General features: G+C 33.5%; 4 protein-coding genes and 1 long non-coding RNA gene across 6 annotated transcripts in view; all 5 read right to left on the reverse strand.

Moving 5' to 3' along the window:
* LOC117115581 (alanine--tRNA ligase, cytoplasmic-like) overlaps window positions 1-17,209 on the reverse strand; it is a 42,189-nt gene extending 24,980 nt beyond the window's left edge. For both annotated transcript variants that reach the window (XM_033259440.1, XM_033259439.1), the window contains exons 1-5: window positions 17,104-17,209; window positions 6,971-7,327; window positions 6,396-6,584; window positions 5,542-5,687; window positions 4,271-4,462 (exon numbers count right to left, since the gene is read on the reverse strand). In XM_033259440.1, coding sequence (XP_033115331.1) covers window positions 4,271-4,462; window positions 5,542-5,687; window positions 6,396-6,584; window positions 6,971-7,219 — 776 coding nt within the window. In that variant the 5' untranslated portion in view covers window positions 7,220-7,327; window positions 17,104-17,209. The remainder of the gene's footprint in view (window positions 1-4,270; window positions 4,463-5,541; window positions 5,688-6,395; window positions 6,585-6,970; window positions 7,328-17,103) is intronic.
* Window positions 25-4,261, reverse strand: LOC117115585. Its single transcript, XR_004446575.1, has 3 exons — window positions 2,313-4,261; window positions 1,545-1,886; window positions 25-1,132 (listed from the first exon to the last, which is right to left on the reverse strand). It is a non-coding gene; the product is annotated as an uncharacterized LOC117115585 (long non-coding RNA).
* On the reverse strand, window positions 9,800-12,128 carry LOC117115577. The gene is made up of 5 exons (XM_033259435.1): window positions 11,880-12,128; window positions 11,511-11,688; window positions 11,238-11,326; window positions 10,557-11,038; window positions 9,800-10,277 (listed from the first exon to the last, which is right to left on the reverse strand). Exons 1-4 carry the CDS (start codon window positions 12,126-12,128, stop codon window positions 10,739-10,741), a joined length of 816 nt encoding a protein of 271 aa, XP_033115326.1. The 3' UTR covers window positions 9,800-10,277; window positions 10,557-10,738.
* Window positions 12,140-14,221, reverse strand: LOC117115582. Its single transcript, XM_033259441.1, has 3 exons — window positions 14,063-14,221; window positions 13,680-13,917; window positions 12,140-13,585 (listed from the first exon to the last, which is right to left on the reverse strand). The coding sequence occupies exons 2-3, from the start codon at window positions 13,895-13,897 to the stop codon at window positions 13,117-13,119; spliced, it is 687 nt and encodes a 228-aa protein (XP_033115332.1). The 5' UTR covers window positions 13,898-13,917; window positions 14,063-14,221; the 3' UTR covers window positions 12,140-13,116.
* Window positions 14,228-16,700, reverse strand: LOC117115578 (the record flags this gene model as incomplete). The annotated part of the gene is made up of 2 exons (XM_033259437.1): window positions 14,430-16,700; window positions 14,228-14,281 (listed from the first exon to the last, which is right to left on the reverse strand). Coding segments are annotated over exons 1-2 (615 nt in total), but the record flags the coding sequence as incomplete, so codon positions are not given.
* Window positions 17,210-18,096: the final 887 nt, after the last annotated feature.

Here is an 18,096-nt window from a genome sequence, read left to right on the forward strand (position 1 = left end):
TCCAGTATAGCATTTTCCCTAGTGCAATCCTTAACAATCTGTTTTAACGGGAATTGCTTCAGTTGAGCATCTTTCATTCTATTGAAGTCTCCTAGTATGAAAATTCCGGTATCAGGATGCTTAGTGCGGATAAAGTCAAGGTTATTCGAAATGTGATTACACATAATGAAATCATTGGCGCTAGAGGGAGAGGGATGGTACACAGCAGCAATAGTTATGTTACTAATAGATCTAGGTAAGCATTTGGGTCGTATTGTAACAAAAATGCTTTCAATGTTCTCAGTTTTAAGTTCAGTCCATTGTTTAAAAGGAATAAGTTCATTGATATACATTATAATACCTCCACCTCCTCGATCCAATCGATCAGCACGAATCATGGAGTAGCCATCATATATCTCATATATATATATATACACCAAAAGACAAACACAATGTTACAAATTAGGCCTAGACATATATTATCAGATTACTTAATTTTATTTGGATTAAACCCTACTGACATTCAGACATTTTGATTGAACCTTCAGTCTTGATTTTAAATGACACACTTTTTCCATAACCTTTCAACATCACAAAATGGTGCCAGCAAAATGTTGAAGGTTTTCCCTTTCACAATACCTATTTGTCTAGGATCTAGAATTAATGCACCGTTCCTACCATTTACGTAACTGTTAAGTCTTTCTTCAAAAGTAAATAAATGCTTAACGAGCAACATGGCTACCTTTAACATATTGATGGTAAATTGCAGCAATCTAACCCTTAGTTGATCTGGTATCACAGTATCATCATTAGGCTTATTATTAACCACTGGCCGATTTACTTTTTCTACAGAAATTGAAACGACATGTCAATTTTCGAGAAGGTTTAGCTGCTGGTGCAACTGAGAAATTTCTTGAATGCTGCTTTCCAACAATGCAACTACAGTAATTCCTCTATTTGCCTTATTCTATGCTCCATCATGTCTACTCAGGTGCTAGCATTGTTCGTTGGCAGCCATAGAGATGTAGTTAGCACTTTATTTGTTTCCTTCTGAAGCTCTTCCATCCTCAGTAATCACTGGATATGTGAATGTTTCATACGGCTCGTCACTTTTGCTGGGTCTCCGACAAGGTTTGTGAAGGTTGATAGCTTCCTAAGAAAAAAACATACCAAACAAGAATTAATAATTTTGATAACAATTAACAACATAGAAAAAAATATAAATAAATAAATTGAAACATGAAAGAAAACAAATCTAGCACCGACATTTAAAAAATTTATTACAGCCACCTATCCCCTAAAATCTCCAATAAAGTATTTGTATAGGCCAGTAGTGTTTTTTTGTAATTCTGCCTTGTACACATTTTAGTGTTCTGTCCTGAAGTTTTAGTTTTTTATTACACATAATTAACTTTGTGGTTAAATCTGCAATGTACGGTATAATACATTTTTAAAGGCAAATTTTATTTGTGTAAGAATATTCATCCATTTGTGATGTGGCCTATATTCGACAATAATAATGTAGTATTTTTATTTTGTTCTATTTAATTGTAAGATAGGCCTACCTGTTGTTGAATGCGTATCTACTGCCTTTCTTCTTTTTAGTACCTTTCCGTTTACGCTTTTCTTCTTCACTGCCAATTTATCATGCTCCGGCCCTTGCTTCTGCCCCCTTCTCCTCCTCCTCATCATTATCATACACCGCTGGTACAGTCGTAAAGGCCGCCACCACCATCTCATCAATATCCGCACACATCTCTACCTCATACGCTATTACAATTGCACCATCTGCAGTATCAACTGTACCTGCCGCCATCGTATCCTCATTCGCATCATGCACCTCATCCGCTAACGTGTCATTGTGTAATATATTCGTAACAAACTGTTACATTATCCTTGATGTTAACCTAAAATCAAAATAAAAATTCAAATAATATAAGAGCAGGCCTGCATAAACTTTGCCTGTATTTAAAATATAGATAAATAAGCTTACAGTACTTTCTTGAAAATTAGTCACATGATAGATAGGTCTACAGCACAATGACATAAAATTGAAAACTAAACAAGGTAACATAGATAATAGTTATGACAACCTGTACAGTACTATACTTTTAGAGAAACTTTTAATATAAATTTCTGTGGCCTATATCATATAAATATTTTGGTGAATGAGAATAAATTAACATGCACATAACAGTACTATAATTTTAGAGAAAATTTAAATAATAAATTTCCATAGCCCATATCCTATAAATACATGTGTTGAACGAGATTTATATGCACATACACAGTAATACAGCAATATTGAATGAATTTTTAAAATATTAACTTACCTCACACAGAAACGGGTCACTTATCAGGACATTCTGCAAGCAGTCTCTTTGTAGAAATCGCAACTGACAGGCATTTGGGAAGTTCCCTGAAGTTGCATTTCACACTTCGTTTAAGTTCTGGATGCCTTATTTTCATTTCCGCTATCAAGGATTGGGTTTTGTAGCCAATCCTTTCTACGTGAATCTTGGGTTTTATCATTTTTCTCTTAGCCAGGTGCCACTTTCTGGATCAATTGCTTAAACGATGTTTCCGATTTTGAGTTCCATGATCGAATGATAAAATATTTCCAAAATGTTGGAGATTATACAGAGAGGGACTCAAATGAGCACTATTGAGAGTACTTTATAATGCTTTATGTTTCTTTTGTTTTGAACATTATATGCACCGATTTGCTTTTAACATGCTCACCGTTTCTGTTTATATAGCACATACCGATTTGGTAATTTTGTCAGTCGATGACGGCGCAAAACAATTGAAATCGTTCCTTTTAAAGTTGTTTTTAAAATAACATTTCATTACATTTATTAAAATACATATTATTGTCATAATTAAATATACACAATAATATAACAAGTTATTTATTGCTACAGTAGCTTCGCTGAATTCTTTTCAATAATATTCAGATACAAATGTTTAATTGCTGATTAACCAAACATTACAATTATGACAGACTTGTCGTTACAGTACTGTTGCATTGACTTCAGAACTTTGATGTATCCAATCGATCGTCACTCACTGGACGGCCTACCTGACTGTACATGTAGTTTGGTGAACTACTGTATGAACTCGCGAAAGCATGTTTTCATGACACGGTGCAAGGCTGCATGGAACATGATGCATAGATTAGTACTGCACCAACTGCCTCTGAATAAAAAATATCTTCAATTTTTACACAAGGCCTAGGCCTAGCCACAGCCTAACTGTACCTGGAGTATAATTAATCATAACATAATATACTGCAGTACTGTCTGACTTCAGTATAACTTAATAGTGTGAGAGAATGTGATATTTTCTGTATTTTAAATCATCAACTGCGGAACCAGCAGGATTCAACTGTATCTGTTATGCTAGGCTACTGTCATTTTTATTATTTTGATCGTCAGTCCGAACTGACTCAAAAACAACTAACTGTCGAGAATTATAGGTTTTCCCTGTTGCAACGGCATAGGAGTGAATAGGAACTGTTAATTTGACGTGATCAACATTGGTAAACAATTACAGGTAAATGTGAGTGCGTCCAAATAACAATATTTGGTGGGTGTATGCTTTGAATGGACGTGTTGTGGAAGCAGACAGATGCGTCCATCACATACAAAATGTGCTTTATTTATGGGCGGTAGTGTATGTCAACCTTAATAGATCTCACTGTTATTGGCAATTCAGATTTAGATTCAGCGGTTGCATTTGATTAGTGTTTACACTAATATTATGTATACAGTACTTATTGTGAAAACATTTAAGTTGAAGTTTCAAATTCAATTATATTTGTCTAATATAGAGAGAGCAATGAATACTTTTTCAAGGCATTAAAACTTATAAAGAAACACAACAGTTGCTTCATTATTTCCAATCATATTCAATGTTTAAAATTCTAAAAATGTCAGCTGTTAATAATTGATAATGTGTTGTGAAATCACCACAAAAGTGTACTTTTAAAGTTTATGGAACATTTTGACTTTCAAATCATTAAGTTTAAATGTTCATCATATATATAGAACATAGAAATGAAACACAAAATAATGAAAAAAAACCTACTAATTTGGTATATATTCAATAACTAAAATAAAAAAAATAGGATAATATGGCCTCATACAGTAGTTCAATTGATTATGCAACCAAATTGTTATCAGAAACCCTTGTGTTTGAATTTTCAATTGAATAATTTTCCTAAAATAATATGACAAAATATATAAAATACTTAAATAAAACAAATGACTAAATAAAAATAATGGCAAACCTATCGTATTGAGTAAAGACCAAGTTCCACAGTTCAATGACATCTGGATCATCCTGGTTGACTAAAGCCGATGCATCTCTGTTTCCAAGGCGATCAAAATGAATCTCAGTGCATGGTCCACAAGGCCCTGTGTTACCCATCTCCCAAAAGTTCTCACTACTTCCAAAAGGTAAAACTCTGTCTTCAGGTAAACTGTGAAATGTAGATAGAGTTTTGAAGTCATCATGAACCAATTATGTATACAGCAACAGTTGTTGCCAGCCAGAGAGAATCTAAACATTTATCTTTATTTATCTATTTAAAACATATTTAAACATGATACAATTTCATACAAGACCACAAAACCCTTAACAAACAAGTCAATTACTTCAAAATTCAAAAATCAGTTTGCAATTAATACAAAATACAATTTGTCCAATCAATTTGATAATTAAAAAAAATTACAAATGAGAATGAATAAGGACCAAAGGAAATATAAACCACATCCTAAGAATTTAAAATCAAATCATTTTAATTTTTAATGAAAATAATCATTCTTTATTAGAAATTTGAGCTAGGCCCACTTAGGACCCGCGGCAGCAGCAGTGCAACAGCACCTGACAACTGTAAATTAACAGCATATAATAAAAATACACAAACACGACCCTTCACCAGCCCATCTATCCTGTGAGGGTTATTACAAAAGTTGTGCATTTAGACTATCTGAGTATTCCAGGTACACAACTGTAAAAGTCAGAAACTGTACTGTACCACTCACTCAGCTCTCTCAGCCAAATGCTCAGTTATCACAGTTTGAGCATGCTGTCAGAGAATAGTCTGCTTAAATCTAGTGGATCCCATCAGAGACTCTACCAGGGAAAACATAAAGGGCAGACAGAGGATGAATTAGGAAATATATTTACTGTACACACTGCATTCTACAAGGCATACGGCACAGCGCAAGACAAGAAAATAATAACTGTGTGTTGTCCCAGCTGGATGCAGTGATAAACCAAACAGATTTAGTGATAGAAAAATATAAATAATAATACTATTATTACTATTATCATTATTATAATAATAATAATAATAATAATAATAATAATAATAATAATAATAATAATAATAATTATTATTATTATTATTATTATTATTATTAATATTATCAGATCAGTATGTCTATTTTCTTTACTGTATGTTAACACTATGTTGTCAGACACTGCATTTTTGTTATAATGATTGCAAAAATACAAACTAAATAAACCCAAGTTTGTGTAAATAACATTTGTTACCCAAGTTGTTGCCAAATAGCTTTAGTCTCCAAATCTGGTGAAAGACTTGATTGGTTGTCTCCTTTGAAGTAAGTTACATATAAACAGTCCTCTGGCAATTTGAAAATATTGGTAAGGAGATCCCAGGCCATGTGAATTGCATCTTCCTGCAGGCAACAAATTGTACATTTGAATAGTTCATATTAACTATGTAAATAGAGGGAAACACTTATAACTTCATAATAAAATGAAAATGCTTTAAGAAATATAAGTCTGAACAAACATTTTATGAAATGATATAATTATGTATCATTATGTCTTAGTTTATTATAATTTATGTTTTATTTCATTGCCAGTGAGTTTTATTAGCTTTAATTGGGATTGGAGGTGCCTCAGTCCAAGATAGCCGAGACTCAACAAATGCTGACCAGGGTTCAATTAGATCAATCCCTGGTTAGCAAAGACTGTGTATCTCCATACTGCGGTTTGGGTGCTGGCTTGGCTTGGTACCTTCATCTTTATTTATTTTTTATTCTTTCCCATTTCCAAAATCTATACACTTGTGCTTACAGTGCATAAAGACTTTGTATTTTGCGCAAAAAAAAATTGTTAAAACCATTAACCATTATATATTAAATAAAATGTGATTATCAAGGTTTATATTTAGTTTCAATGTTTCCCTTTTTTTTTCAAACAATGCCACTATCAAGAAGTATTGAATGGTGTTGTCATAAAATCCTTGTATTTTAACTGTGATCTCATCCCAGAAATCTGTGATAGGAAGGTGGGTGGACACCTTTGTACAATTTAACATAGATGTGATTCAAAGTCTGATACATTTATTAAACATCAACTGCAAGTTTTCGAAACTTTACCTTAAAGTAATCAACAAAGGCCCAGTTGCCGAGCATTTCAAAGAATGTATGATGATAACAATCTCGGCCTACTTGATCTAAGTCATTGTGCTTGCCACCAACACGTACACACTTCTGACTGTTCACTACACGTCTATACTTAGACATGCTTGAATCAGGAAAAACTGTGCCTTGAAATATTTCTTTGAACTGTGAATGTAATGAAACATATTAACATTATATTAGATTTATTAAATGGAGATCATGTAGCATCTTTTTTATAGGAAAAGGCATTGACATATTTGTATGGAATTAGGCTCATGCTTCCTTGTTCAATACCAATATTAATCTTAGGTTTTCCTTGCATATTAAGACACTTTAATACTATATTCTACTTCATCCTGTCTGACCAATTCACTTGCTGTCATGTCAGTATTGGATTCTGTTGTGTTAAGTGGATTGCAGCTCATACAGTAATTGCTATTGTATGGCTCTTGGGCTCTTAGCCTAAAAATCTATGAATAATAAATTCTTGCTAGTTTCTTGATTAGTTTTCAAGTGTTGAAAAAAAATACTGTATTCTGGGAAATGCTTACCTGGTTCATACCTGCATTTGCAAATAGCAGTGTATTGTCGTTATGTGGAATTGTTGATGATGATGGTACGAATACGTGCCCATGTTTATACTTAAAGTAATCAATAAAAGCTTTACGTATACATGATGAACGCACAGCTGAGTTTTCTGAAAACTTGTGGCACCCTCTGATAGGATGTGGTACTAAAATTGACCGAAGCAAATATAAATATTTAGTAAGATAAAATTTTTGTCTTGTATTAAGAAGCATAATTAATGAAGGTAATTAAATATAGCGTAGTTTTGGTGTTTTTTATGAGCACATTCTAAATTGATCTCTGGATGCTAAAAGTATGTGCCACCACTTTCCAGCCAGAATCTGAAAGAAAAAAAAAAAGAAAAAAACCCTATAGCTTGGACTAGAAATGTAATTTTGAAATAAGTATCACAAATTTGTTCATGAATTTTTCTGTTTTCCAAGCATTGTCTCAATATACCTACAGGTCCAAACATATTTTGTTACATACTGTAACATATTTTAATTGCGCCGATGATACATAAAAAATTAGCCAAAATTTGAGCGGAAAAACGCTAGCAAAATACTAGATGCGCAGAATCATAACTACTGCATAATTAATACATTGATATATTATTAGGATTAGGTGAGAGCCAAATTTTTGGCAAAAAACGAATGTATTTCCAGGCCTAATTTTTGTGCAGTGGATAAACTCCCAGCACAGGCCTTACTTTACAGTCTTGGTTATATATTAAGATTAGGTCAAAACCTAGTTTTCAGCAAAATATGGGCGGAAATTGACCCATATTTTCCGAATACATGGACATAAGTCTATGCCAAATTTCTGTGCAGAGGATATATTCAATGCGCAGCCCTAACTTTACATCCTGACATTTGGACTCTGCCAATTAAATAATAATAATATTTATTTGGCAAAAAGCATATAGGGGCAAAAAGCATATAGGAGAAAAAACATCATGCATTGCCCGGATAGGGAATGGGCGAAAGCCCGAACAATATTTGCTCCTTATCCTTCATATAAAATGAAATACACAAAAACAATCAGAACTAAATCAGAAACATAAAATGAAATAAAATGCTTAATTAAATTATTCTTAAAACAGGAAACATTAACAGAGTTTTGAAGTAGAGGAGGTAGTTATTCCCAGAGCCTGGGAAAGGACACGAAAGCAGAATTATGAAAAATATTGCTTTTGGCTTTCTAGTGAATAAGCCTACCCTCACAACACTCACACTTATGAACAAACTCTGTTAATGTTGGGGGACACACATTATGAAGAACTTTGAAACCAAGAACAAGCCGGTGATATTTAAAAATATCTTCTAAGCGTTTTCAGTCTATCTTCATAATGTGTGTCCCAGTCACCATCTTTTTTAAACATAATTATTCTGGTGGCTCTACGTTGGATGCTTTCAATTCTATTAATATTAGTTTTGTCACCTGGTGCCCACATCGCACAACAATAAGTAATAATTGGAAGAATCAATGCTTTATATAGATTTAACATTACAGCCCATGACATATTTTTATTACACTTATTAATAAAACCTAGTAATTGTGATGATTTAGAACAAATATAATTTACTTGTGTATAGCATGAAAGTTTATTATTTATAAAAACACCAAGTAATTTAAATTCATTTACCTTTTCTAAGTAAATATTATTTATTTTATAATAGAAGTAAAAAAGTCTGGGTTGGGGGAGAGGGCCCATCTCAGCCCCACCACATGTTTCATTTTCCCCGGACAGACAGATATTACCCATGGCTCCCCTCCTGACCGGTTAGCCTAGGTAGGCACGTTTAAGTAAGCCTGACTTGTTGTCTGACCGTAAAAAAACACTTGTCTCAGGCATCAGGCAAGTGGGTTTGCTCATGCCTACACTGTAGTGCTGTATAATAATAAACCTTTCTTACTACCACATACCACATAATTATTGTTAGTTAGTATAGTTTCATGTTTAACAAACAAACAGTATACTGGACTGCTTAGCTACCATGTTGTAGGCCTAGTACGCAGTCGCACATTCAGCGATCCATACACCGCGACCGAAATGCGAAACAAAAACAAAGTACCATAAACTAAACCAACAATTATAGCTATGTATGTGCTATAACATGGTTAACAAGTTCTTTTGGAAATTTGGGTACGTATTGCTCAAAATGGCATGTGTACGGGTTAATCAAACATGAATGACTGACATGGGTAAGGGTAGACCAAAATTTGTGTATGGGTTAGCCAAAAAAGTGGCTACGATACGAGTTGGTTTGTGTACGGGTTAGCCAATACCCGTTAGGATAGGCCTAGGAGGAGTAGCTTAGCCAATTACCTACGGTCTCAAATCATTTCGGCCGCCAGATTTTGAACAATAGAAAGTATGGCACGCCAACACAGTTCCGTTGGTAGTGTGGTTGTTGCAGGATGCGGAAGCTTAATAAGCGTAGGCAAATAATAATCTCTCTCCGTTTTTTATTTAACTTTCTGTCTGTAAGTATAGGCCTACATATTTGTATGTAATGCATGCTTAGGCCTAGGCCTACTACGCATTTTTCATTAGGTATATTTATTTATTTTTGTGGTTAATAAAATATAAACGCCTAATGATAACCTAAATATTATGCTTAGGCCTAAATTGTTATACCTGTAGTATTTTTCAGTAGCACGAAGGTCTAGTTGTAGTTGATTACCTATATAGTAATAACTGATGATAGTCGTAATGAGTTGTGTGTCACTATACTTACAGAAATGTAATTTTGTACTTTTTTATCTTTGGAATGTTATAAACATATGTTGGCTAATGAGGATGAGGAAAATAAATTCTGTCTGAAACTAGTTTGATTAATGGTTAATATATATGTTTGTTGTTATAATTTATATAATTATATACGTTTTCGTAAATATTAATCATGGCGGTACAGTATATATTGTATTGAAACACCTCACTACAAGTCTCGCAAAAAATACTATAAACCAAAATTTAAACTGGTATAGTCTTCATTTATTGAAACTTACATAATAAAGCATATATACAAAAATAAGCAAATTTACATAAATATTTCATTTAACACATGATAATGTTTAGTTAATTATGTAGATACATTAAGTGTATGAGTATACAAGTTATATATAGTAATCAAGTAAACATATTTCAGTATTTATTAATGTCATCATGATTATGATTATCCATGTTTATTATATTCATTACATTCATTATTTTTACATACACTGTTATGGACACTGTCACTGCCTCTTCGTACATTAACATACACATGACATAGAATTGGAGGTTGGCTGAAAGAGATAAGGAATTGTGTATGTATAATAATATTTCAATCATTTCATTTATATATTCAAAGTCCAATCTTATTAGACAATAATTTATGGGTGTTGTCTTCAACTTAATAGTACTCTTAGTCAAACAACAGGAATACAACAATGATGTCTTTTCATCTGTTTAGTTCTTTTGTAAGAGGCTATTTTCATTCATGTTTTTTTTTATGATGCATTTTGGTAGTTAGTTCCACAGTGTTAGCATAGTTAAAATTAACATTTTTTATTTTAATATCTTACCTCGTCTTCCTCGGTGGTTTAGGCGGTAATGCCAAACTTCCAGGTCGTTGTTGGTCCTAATGCACTGATTGTAGCAGGTCCAGTCGGGCGGCGTGAATACAGTTACAGCGATCCATGTTGACCTGTAGTATTCTAGAGGTCTCATTATTGGTGGAGAATTTCTACCAGTTTGCACAATGTCTTCAAAACTGCAGGTATATGCTCGTGTGGTAGTAGCGGCAGTGCCATACACCTCTTGATAACCGTTCGGGTCCCAGCATGTCTTCTGTCGCGAACATTATGTGACGGAGTCCATCTACTTTTATATCACGCTGGAAGAATCCTGGTGCTACATGTTCCTCATCCAGTACAAAGTTGAGGTCGGCGGGTTGTCTTAGTCGTGTCAGTTTCCTCTTCCGATTTGCTTGTTGGGCAAGGTTTACAGGCTTAGGGAGCGTTGGGTGCATGGCTATGTTCCCTCTTCCGATGTCATCACGTAGAGCCTGCAAGAAGAAATAAAAGCAACATACATATAATGCAATTGAAAAGAACAATTTTTATAACAAAGTGTTTATTTTATTTTAATTCCTCTTTTATTAAATTCTGCAAGACAAAATAAATAATCTGTTAATCGAATTGCAATATTGTAGCTATAAATAACTATAGTTTGACGAATGTAAAATAGTATGCATATTGTCTTACCTGTTCAATTATCTCAGCTGCAGAATCAAACGGTCGCGCAATAGCTGATGCTTTAATGTCACGTCGTAACAATGCTACTGCTTCTCTACCTGCAGAAAATTTAAAGGGAGAAAACACGTTAAAATATAAAGGATGATAATGCGAAAGTAGTCAGAACCAATTATGCTTCCTGCCCGCTTATACGTTTTGCTGATGATGCGGATGACCAGATAGCAAAAGACAATCGTTTTAAACATGAAAAAGTATTTATTGTAATTTAATGTTATACTGTACATGGTTCGGCTGTGCAAATGTGTCTCTGCGACCCTCTTACAAATTCTCCATTCCTCTCCAACACAGTTGCTCTACACATCACGGTCTTGGATCTGACAGAACATCGCCACGTAACATCTGCACGCCTTTTATCGACTTTCTTGTTGTATTGGTATCCTATGCTGTCAACCAACATGTCCTGAAATGAAAAATATATATAACATGTAACATGTAAATAATGCATTTATTTACTTGCATTAAAAAGCTAAAGCTAAAATAAATAAATTATTCAAAATAAGTGTATTTACCTTTCCACGGCTAGTTGTACCGCGAAGAACGGACAACGTCGTCTGGGAGCAATAACGGCTGAGGTGGAGGTTGACGATCTACCAAGTCAACGTCTTGTTGTTCCACTGGTTCCTCAAATTCTCCCAGGTCTGCAGCATACAACCCGACATCCTCTCTGCACTCGAAACACACCCAATCCAATGAGCCATTCTCCACAGCAGCCATATACTGTTCTCGTGAAACTCCTGAGTCGCATGTACGATGTTGCCACCGGTCGCATTCCTCGCAAAGAACAGCCTCTTCATCTTGTGTTACGGGAAGTTGGCACTGGATACATTCGTCGTTGTTCATTTTTGGTTGATAAGTGATTTGTTTTACAAGTTGCCTGCCATTTTATAACTGTTATATTTTTTGCATTAATGTCATCAAAGTTTTACGTAAAACATATATACATTTCGTCTTTCATTATCGGCGGACACTACCGTATATTTTGTATTCATGTCATCAAAGTTGTACATAAAACATATATACATTTCATCTTTCATTATCGGCGGACACTACCGTATATTTTGTATTCATGTCATCAAAGTTGTACATAAAACATATATACATTTCATCTTTCATTTATTTATTCGACCATAACTTCCCCGACGAGTATAAGCTATACATATCATCCTTCATTTTTGCGTGAATAACATGCTATCATGCAAGGAAAATAAATCTGAAGTTCAAACATATCAACAAACAAAATGAAGTTGTATACTATACATTAAATAAACCATCAAACGAAATCAAAAAATTAATTTTATTATGGAACTCTAAATCATTATTGGCGGGGCAGTATATTATTCATGTCATCAGAGTTGTACATAAAACACAAGGCGCATGTGTAAAATATGTTCTCATTTTATTCACCAATTCTCAACAATAAAAATAAAACCAAAATACAAACATATCTACACATACATGCCAAGTTTGAGTTTGGCTGTGGATGGAGATTTGCACAGGAACGAAACAATTTAGGCGTGGGTCGAGGGCCCTCCTAGGGCCCCGAAAATTTTTAGGCCTCCGGAAATTTTTAGGCCTAGATGCTCTCTGGTGCACTCTGAGCAGATCTCTAGTGCTTAAATTAAATCTTAAAAATGGGGTAATATATACTAACATTTTTTGAAAAATAAAATTCTATAGCTTTATTTCAGTGTTAAAACTCTTAACTTTATTTATTTTTTTCAACAAAATTTTCAAAATACTCAAATACACGTTTTACATTTGACAAACAATTCTTTTGGTAAAACAAGTTAAACAGGAAAGGAGATTGTGTAAAAGAGAGGCTGAAGCATCATTTGCTCTCTTTTGATGAATGTAACTGGTTGTATGCCCAAGTTGCACCCTTAGCTTTCTTCAAAATTTCTGTTGGTGTTTCATAGGCATGGACAGGTAAGTGTTGTGCCAGCTTGACGGTTAGGATACTTGAGAGTGTACCCTTTGGGTCTAGATTGGAGCGGAATGATGTTTTGTTTTTCCTGACCATAGAGAATATTCTCTCTTCCTCTGCATTTGAATGTGGTATTACAAGGACCAGCTTAGCAACATTCACTAGACGAGGAAACCTACTTGTTCCTTCAACAGTTTTCATGTTTGAAATACTATGCCATATCCTATCTATTCTATACTGCGTAATACCATCTTCTTCTATTTTTGCCTCTTTCAATACAGCTTCAGGTATGTCTAACAGCTGGTAGTCTGTAAATTCCTCAGCCAGTTTGTCAAACTGTTCTGGGGTTGAATAAGGGAGAAGTTCTTTAAAGCTGCCAAAATAAAATATATCTGTTTCAGTTACAAAGTTACAATATGTTTAACTGTAATTATAGCAGTATGTTATAATATACAAATTATATTTACCGATTCACAAAATATTCCACTTGGCTGAAAAGATTTTCTCTTGTTAGCACATTGGTGAATTTAGCATTGCTTAATACATCATCTTTAATAGGCAGGTTGGTCAGCGCATACTGCCAGGCGGTTTCATAGAATGCCCTTACACCATTGTAGTACTTTGATGCTTGTGAAGGACTTACATCACTATCAAGTAGTTGTCTTAAGTGCGTTTTGGTGACCATGCCAGTGAACAAATTGTCATCTTGAAATAAAAAGAACATAATATATTAACAGAAAATTACCAATCGTCTTAGTTGATCATGTTATTTAAAATTGTCAGTACTGTACAGTAATTACTATTTTATACTATTTTTTTTCAGTTGTAAGTGAAATTGTGAGAAACTTACGTTCTGACTGAAAGTAGCTCCTAAGTGCTGCATATTGTTGGAGTGTACGACTGACTGCTCTCTCCAAACTAAGCCATCTAGTGTTAACATGTTTTATTATAGTTCGATAGCTGGTATCACAAAACTCGCAATATTCCTGTAGAGATGCTTTCCGTTTGGTGCTTTATCAAACCAATAAAAAATGTCGACCAACATATCATCAACACTGAAGCCTGTAACCTGTTCAATGATAGAATACTTCATATTATTTAGTTTTATACATTCTAATAATTCTTCAAAAGCTTATTAAATAAAATGCACATACCTTATAAAATGATAGAATACTTCTTATTATTTATTTTTATATATTTTCAACATATGCACATACCCTATGAAAAGCCTCTCCTGCCTTTCCAGCCGTATTATGAATAATATGACATGGGCATCCCATCACATAAGCAGCGTCATTCTCTTTTAAAAGTCTTGTCTTTATGGAATTTCTACATCCCATATTTACCGAAGTGTTGTCAAGACCTATTCCAACACAGTTCTTCCATGACAGTGAATGTGTTTTTAGTACCTCATCCATTGTATTAAACAATGCTTCAGCAGTGGATCGAGATGACATGCACATATCCAAAAACTGCGTTGCGACACATCCGCGGTTGACATCAAAGATCCTAACAGTCATTGGATTCATTTTTTCGACCCCTGTGTCACTCGACCCATCAGTGGAGACAGAAAATGGCCCATTTTTCATGATGTCAATTAGTGATGCCTTGTAGTGAGGAGCAATTGCACCATTTATCATGCAAGCTGTTTTGGTTCTTCTAGATGAAAATCTTTTTGCTATTTCACTATCAGGAAATATATCATAAAATAAGGGAGTAAGCTCGTCTGATAACGCAAGAGGTATGTTGTTCCTAACCAACATGGTGGCTACTTTCATTTCAGCACGAGTGACCTGAAAGAAAGTGAAAGTAGTAAACAGAATATCAAACCCTGATAATTGTTTATAAAGAAATTTTAATGAAGATGAAAATCTCTACATTTACATCATCAGCTGATTATTTAAATATGACTATATACACTACCTATGTAATACTAATTAACAGTACGGAGTACGAAGTTGTAAAATTCAGTATTAATTAATAAAATAATATATTCTCAACTGTATTATTATTTAATTTGACTATCAATTGTAACAAAAATAAGTTTATTCAAACTAGGTCCTATACTTATGGCTAGGGTGGTGTAAGGGTAAGTAAGCCAGTGCCAAACCTAAGGTCGGTCACCTTAGATAGTAAAATACACACCGAAGTCGAAGACGAAGTAGCCTAATTCTACTGGATTTCTGTTTATGTAATGTAAAATGGTCCGGCTTCTATAGGCTGGGCTATATACTATAGTATACCTGTTTGAAATAAAACACTTATTGCACTCTCTCTAGCTAGCACTAGTGATTGTAAAATATCACAAAATAAAAAGTAGGTCTAGCCCTGGGCCTATATAATTAAAATTCAATAATTAATTTATTAGTATTACCTTTTCAACCAATGGTTGATCTGCCCCAAACATTGATTTCATTGTTTTCTGACCCATTCTGGCTTGTGCATTTCTCTTATTTGCATCGCGAGAGATATGCCGTTTCACATCTCCTTCCCCTTGGTGTTGGCAACTATACTCTGTTCCGCATACGTTACATCGAAAACTGTAGTCATTGTGACTAACAGCTGAGATGAATGGCCATTTTTTGCACCACTGCTTATTCAATTTGGTTTTGTACTTTTTTTTTTGGCGTATCATTTTTGCATTTGTCTTTGATGAACCAGGTGCAGCCGCCTCATTGCTGCTTGAAACATCACTGTCCGACATTTTGGATTTGGATGATGCATCAATGATGATAAGCGCAGCCAAGACCCTATTTTCGCCAGTAAAACCATCGTGGATTCTGGTTCGCTGAAAGTATTGATATGCATGATGGCGGTCGTAAAGTTAAAATAGAAATGACGTAATGTGTACAGCGCCACCAGTGTTAATTTTACACAAATACATTGTTTACTATCGGAACGGCATGTATTTTCGCGAAGCGATAGAACTTTCGTAAATTTTATATGCCTTATAAAACTACAGAATTGTCACGTTTTGGATATTTTTGTATTAAATTGTGGGTTTTAATAAAAAATCTTGAGATTATTAGAAAAGCTGGAGATTTTAGGCTAGTGGCGGGAGAGCTGGAGGTTAGGGCAAAAAGCGGGAGTCTCCCGCCAAATGCGGGAGACTTGGTAGGTATGTCTACAAGTGACGAAATAAAGTTGATACCGGTACTATACAGTAAATATTTTTGCGTGAATAACATGTCAACACACAAGAAAAAATTTATCAAAAATTCAAACATATTAACAAACGAAATGTCATCATAGTTGTACATAAAAACAAATACGGTATAGTTTTAATATTCTTGGTTTTATATGTTATGTTTTTATACCGGTATATAAATTCTTAATTATTTTGGCCTACTGTACTGTCTCAACCATCAAACAAAATCAACAAATGTATGAATGACATACTTTATTCATTATCACGCAAGAAAAATAAATCTAACGTATGAACATCAAATGTATTGATACAGACTGTACTGTTTTAACGTTATGTTTTTATAAGTACTGGTAAATAATTAATATTAATAATTAAGAATTTAATTATTCACTTTAGGCCTAGGCTTACATATTGTCTCCGTTTTGTTACTGACTGATGTATCGTATCCAACTGTTGTATGACTACGTTCTTCTCATCGACGGCTGCTGTGTATTCGGCGGTCGTTTTGGCGTTCCATACATTTGGCTTGGCGGCCGAAATGATCGAACACCCTAGTGACACTCACCGGCCTAGCACCTAGGACTAGGCTAGCTATAGGCTAGCCTAACCTACACTTTTTGGCCTCTTTCTTTCCCAATCCTATTATTAAAGTAGACTTTTTCGAATTTTTGTTGTAATTATTGATGTATATATTCGTGAACTTCATTGTAATAAAAAAAACAATATGAATTAATGAAACTTACCACCAACATGATCAAGTACACATGATAAACCGTGTTCTTGTGTTTTTGCATACATTAAAAGTATGCCAAAAACAGGCTTCGGTCATGTTCGATCTCCATAACCGCACCACGTCTGTTTGGAGTCTACTATTTCATTTCGGATAGCTAGGGGTACAAATGTATGAGGCGCCAAATGTAAATTTATTATTTAACAAAATTATTTATATATAATTCATTATTTAACATATAATTGAATAGATCACCCATTATTTATATATAATGCATTTACGTCTAAAAGATTATATGTAAATAATTGCGTTAACGTTTCATTATTTATATATAATTAGTTTATGGATTACATTATATATAAATAATAAAAGGCTAACCAAAGATTATTTATATATATTAAGTTCGCTAATTACTTTATATATAAAAAATAAAAAGGTAAAAAATCATTATATATAAATGAAAAGCAACTTATTTTTTAACAAAATTATTTATATGTAATAAGTTCACTGATTTCATTATATATAAATAACGAATTGACTTCAAACTCATTATTATTACAAATAACTGCTTTTACATTTCATTATATATAAATAATGATTACTGGCTTCATTATATATAAATAAGGAAGGGGTAACACATCATTATGTATAAATAATGAAAAATAACTTATAATTATTTATATATATTATTATATATAAATAACGAATTGACTTCAAACTCATTATTTATAAATAACTGTTTTTACATTTCATTATATATAAGTAATAGCTGTCGCAAAACCATTATATGTATATAATGCTTGGACTTGGACTTGGACTTACAAGTAGGTCCTATTCACCTATCTAGATGGCAAAGCAATAGATATAGCAGATTATTGAATCCAATGGCGCCAATAATAATAATAATAATAATAATAATAATAATAATAATAATCTTGAATATATGTATATATATATATATATAGACTATTTTATCTGAAGAATGCTGCACCATGTATGTGTAGCA

Source organism: Anneissia japonica, unplaced genomic scaffold, assembly GCF_011630105.1.
Source record: "Anneissia japonica isolate Jap-2015-1 unplaced genomic scaffold, ASM1163010v1 scaffold1487_len315116_cov162, whole genome shotgun sequence".
NCBI classification, from domain to species: Eukaryota; Metazoa; Echinodermata; class Crinoidea; order Comatulida; family Comatulidae; genus Anneissia; species Anneissia japonica.